The sequence below is a fragment of the Cucumis melo genome, chromosome 9 (assembly GCF_025177605.1).
Source record: "Cucumis melo cultivar AY chromosome 9, USDA_Cmelo_AY_1.0, whole genome shotgun sequence".
Classification (NCBI taxonomy): domain Eukaryota; kingdom Viridiplantae; phylum Streptophyta; class Magnoliopsida; order Cucurbitales; family Cucurbitaceae; genus Cucumis; species Cucumis melo.
The window spans coordinates 5,088,933-5,094,074 of NC_066865.1; the positions used below are offsets into that span (position 1 = coordinate 5,088,933).

The 5,142-nt window shown below is 29.3% G+C and overlaps 1 protein-coding gene across 1 annotated transcript; it reads left to right on the forward strand.

Annotated features, from left to right (window-relative positions):
* Positions 1 to 690: 690 nt before the first annotated feature.
* LOC103498192 (uncharacterized) lies at positions 691 to 1,479 on the forward strand. Its single transcript, XM_008460710.1, has one exon. It carries the CDS (start codon positions 691 to 693, stop codon positions 1,477 to 1,479), a length of 789 nt encoding a protein of 262 aa, XP_008458932.1.
* The last annotated feature ends 3,663 nt before the right edge of the window (positions 1,480 to 5,142 follow it).

A 5,142-nucleotide genomic window follows, 5' to 3' on the forward strand; every position in this document is an offset into this window, starting at 1 on the left:
TTTTTTTATCAATGTTTTGAAAAGTCAATGCATAGTGTTGGAGATGTTGAGAGTTCCGCATTGAAAAAACTAAGAGGATTCACACTCCATATAATATAGATGAGTTATTCCTCTCATAAGACCCCGTGTTATCAAGCATATGGCTCTCATTTAATAACAAATTGGTATTTTGTTTTTGTTTTTGAAAATTTAGTATATTTACTTTTAATTTCTTAGAATAATTTAAATAATTTTAACCAGATTTTCAAAAGAAGAAAATATGTTTTCAAACATTATTTGTTTTCCAAGTTTTCAAAACTTAATTTAGTTCTAATGACATCCTAGAAAGTATCATGAAAAAAGTCACTAATTTAGAGGTGAAAATGATATTTATTCTTTAACTTAATTTTTTTAAAATTTAAGAACCAAATGGTAATTACCAAAGAAAAATTAAGCACTTTGAGTTTTCAAAATTTAGATACCCTTCTCAAAAACACTAGGATATATATATACCAATATACATGCTAGCATAGCATCCACATATATACACATGTACATACACATATATTATACATCAAACTTGACTCAATTGCATGGGATTAGTATTACTATATATACACCCCTTTGTTTAATACATTGACATATCAAGTTGTTGATTTGCCCTAAACTACAACCCAAATAAAACTTGATTGTAATTTGTTTTTGTTCAAAATGGCAATGAACGATATTCTTCGTAATCATCCAAGCCATCCAAACCATGAACTAGATCCCCAAAACTACGCACGACCATACACCTGCCATGGTTGCAAACAAAAAGGCTTCGGCCCTCGATATCGATGCCAAACTTGCGACTTCGATTTCCACCAAGCTTGTACTTACACCGGAACCCACCCTGTTTACCATGACTACTTCCCTGGTTCTAAGTTCATGTTCCTTAGAAACCCACCAGAACCCTGTCATCCAGAATGCAGAATAAGATGCGATGCTTGTAGAAACACCATCAAAGGCTTTGTTTTTCACTGCGAAGAGGATGACTTGGACGTCCACCCATGTTGCTGGAACCTCGAAAGAAGTTACCAAATCGAAGACGTGAAGTTTAATCTCAACAAGAAGGTGAAAGGAAAGTGCATGTGGTGCAATAGCAAGAGGCTCAAAGATGGTGGTACCGATAATGGATGGTCCTACGTGTCCAACTGCGGGAAGTACCATGTTCATGTCGCTTGTGTTACTGAAATGGCTTTGGAAGCATGGTATAATAACAACAATACTAATAGTGGGGGAGGAAGTAGTAGTAGTACTAGTAGCGGTGGTGGACAAGAATTGTTGGCTGTAAAGAAGAAACTAAAAGAAGTTCAAGTTGTTGGAGGTTACGGAGATGGCGGATTTGGGAAGAACAAGTTTTGGAGAATCTTAAAGTTCCTCGTCAAGACTGTTGTTAGTATCGTTATTGGAGATCCTACTATGATTCTCGCCTCGTTCTTCGTCGATCTACTTTCATGAAACTATTATTAAACTTCTTGCTTTCTCAAGTTTGGTTGTATTCGTGCTTTTCCATTTACTTATTTCATTGTGTGTTTGTTCGAGAGTTGGCATTTATGTTCAATAACTTCAACTTTGGGCTCTGCTTTGTTAATTGCTAGCATCTTTATCATTGTGTGCTAATGAATAAAATGTCTTTCGGTTTTGTTAAGCATTATATTGTGTCTCATATTATAGCTAATGAATAGAGAAATTAGTCGATGACCGCAGACGTATAAAACATTCAATTTAGTCAAGAAAATTTAATCATATAATAATTATTGGGCAAGGGGTTATTGAAGCAAATGTGAAAGAAATGAGATGAAAGAGAGAAGCAATATAATGTAGATAAATGGTTTTCATCAAGGGCAATTTTAAATTAATTTTTAGAATTTTAAGTGTTTTTTAAACGTAATTCAAAAAAAAAAAAAAAAAAAAGGATTTTGTGCTTATACTAACCTTAAAAGTCTTTTTAATGGACATCTTTTTCTAATAAACATGTAATATGCAAATTATAGTAATACTTTGGTGGTTGTTGATTCATTTCAAAAATACAAATTAATTAGCCTAACTGACTGGTTTAATGAGTGGTTAGTTGAGCCACTCTAAGTTTTATTATACTAAAAAATTTAGTAAAAAATCAAACAAAATTGTTATATAACTATTTCATATTTATATTTAGTGCTTAAAAGTAGGTAAGAGAAAAAAAGACTTGGACGTGTAAACTTCTCTCAATTCTCCTCGAAGGTTTCTTCAATTTAAATTCATCTTCTACAAACCCCACGCAATAAATAAACCTTTCTTCTATTTTCATTTGAAAAAGACAAATAAAAAATTGTTTTAGAAAAAAACTAAACATCCAATATTTTATTTTTTTTTGTTGTCAATTTAATTAATTTAAATAACCAAGCTAAGGATATTAGAAATTAATTGGGAATGAAAGAGACCACCTTCTCCCACTTAAGTTTGGGTCTAGGTCTTTCAATATATTAGGAATTTCAATTTTGAATTAAGAAAATTCTCATGATGATCTAATGTAAGTATTGAATTCGATGTGAGCATGTTTGGTGAGTTATCTTTTTTTTTTTCTTGGAAATTCAAGTTAAACAGCTTAGTAATGGGATCTTCATATCTAAAAAAAAACCATATGCTAAAAATATGTAAAAGAAATTCGGCTGTCGGAGAAAACCAGTGCCAAATGACCTCCTGCTTCTACTCCAAACTAGCTTCTTCTAAGTTAGATGGCTAAGATTAATGGATAACAATTAACTGATCGTCCCGTGATTAAGTTACAAGATAATGGAAACAATTCAAAGGCCCTAGCTAGAGCTTTCAATCATCATTCAAATTCAAACCCAATTTACTTTTCTTGGAATTTACTTTCATTTACACAGTTCAACTATACGCCCTGGTCTATGCATCGATTACCCTCAGACGGTCCATGCATCGATTACCATCAAACTTTAAATTGTTTAATTGAGAAACTCACATGTTCTTCTTGTTCAACCGGGTTTTGCTACTACGATTTAGTTTGTAGTGGTGGATATGGTTAAATCATTTGCATGATCTGGATTCGAGCGAACGAAATCCTCACACTAGTTCAATTTTTGTCATCGCCACCATTGCATTGTACACCTTAAAATCAACCTTTGAAGTAAAGTAGCTCCAAAAGGAGAAGACGAGCTAGATATATTACTATTTCAACACGGTTGACAAGAAATTAAATGAAAATAATAGAATTTTTAGTCTAAAGTTGATCAGTTTATTTAGCATCTTAGTCAAACCATGTAGTTCCTTAGCCTAGTCATCTTAAAATATATCAGTCCCACCATTTTGTAAAAGAGTTAACTTAACCTTAACAGTAGAGACCAAAGTAAGCACTTCTTCCAAATTCAAAGACGTACTTAAAAGTTTAGAGACCAACTAAAATAAGATTCAAAATTCAAGGATTTAAATATGATTGAAACCTATACAACAATAAAAACAACTATAGTAAGGGTTATTTTAAAATATAACAAAATAAACTAAAATATTTACAAATATAACAAAATATTTCTGATAAATGTTGATAAACACTAATAAATTATTATCATCTATTAATAATAGATAGATGTTGATAGACACTAATAGATTATAAAGATTTGTCATATTTGTAAATATTTTCATAAATTTACCATTTAACCACAATTATCCTAATAATAATAACAAAAACAATAATAATATTAAAAATATAGTTGAAGCAAAAATAAAAATTTCCTTAAAATTGTTGGTAAGCATGAAATATTTAATAAAGTCAATATAAACTTAGTTTAACTGACCTATGTATATTTACGAGGATAGGAGCATGTTCAAATCCCAAAACCAAATTGTAAGAGACCTTTTAAAAAAAATAAATATTTAATAAATAGATATAATGAAAGGGTGTTAAACTAAAATTTCCTATTTATTACTTAATCAATATCTTTCATAGAGTGCCAACAAGAGCTTAGCTCATTTGGTTGCATGTATTTGGGGACGAGATCTTGAGTTCAAATTCCTCTTCCTCCAATTTGTACTAAAAAAATCTTACAAAGTAAAAAAACAAAAAAAATATATATGAATTGTTTTATATTAAAAAATATACTTCTGTTCTCTTTTCGAATATAAATTGATTTTTGTGTTGGAAAAGTACAGAGAAATTGCACACTTTGTCGTAGGTAAGGTTTAACTATAACATGTATATTAAAATATTGTTTAAAACTTCCAAAACTTTTTGATTTTATAATTTTATTAATTTCTTAAGGAAAAAAAAGAAGTAAAAAGTTGTATGTAAAGTAGTATTTTGTTTAAAAAATATTCATATATTTTGGAAGTTTTAAAAAAAATCTCATTTGATAATTATATAAGATTAGTAACCATTTCATTTATAAAAGAATTAAGTCTATTTTATCATTGTTTTCTTACAATGATCTACGTCTATTGTTTTTAAAAGAGAAATTATCTTAAATGACAAAACTGCTACAAATACTTACAAAATTTAACAAAAATTTAGACTCTATCAATCAGTATCTATCAATGTTTATGAATGCATTAATAGACATTGATGGAATTCTATCGATATATATGTGTATCTATCTATATAGAATTTGAATCTTTGTTATATTTTATAAATATTTTTATTCATTTTGATATTTTTTAAAAATGCCCTTTTTAAAAGCTATTCTTTTAGTTTTAAAAATTTGACTTAATTTTTTAAATTATCGGTAAAAAGTATATAACAAGTGAATAAATTTAGAATTGGATATAGTGTCTATAGATTTAGTTTTCAAAACTAAAAGCAGAAAAGAAACAAAATGGTTAAGGAAGAGAGTTTTATTTTTTAGTTTTATGGTTTTGAAACTTATGCTTTTTTTTTCTTCAAAATACCTCACCATGATTAACTAAGATTGTCACTTTCGTTATTAAAGAAATATTTGAAATTTTTATTAAAATAAACGTATGGGTTAATGTGGAAGATGGATGTTTGGGGAGGGTCGATCCATTAACATTTACTCTGACCAATAAATCTCGAAAACATCTACTTTTAAACTACTCTCTCTCGGATGTCCTTTTTCTGTCTCATTGAGACTGCGATGGGCAATGACAATCATCACATGATTGAGGAGT

Bases quoted from the DNA above. Each gene is read 5' to 3' on its own strand.
- LOC103498192 (XM_008460710.1), top strand. From the start codon at position 691: ATGGCAATGAACGATATTCTTCGTAATCATCCAAGCCATCCAAACCAT.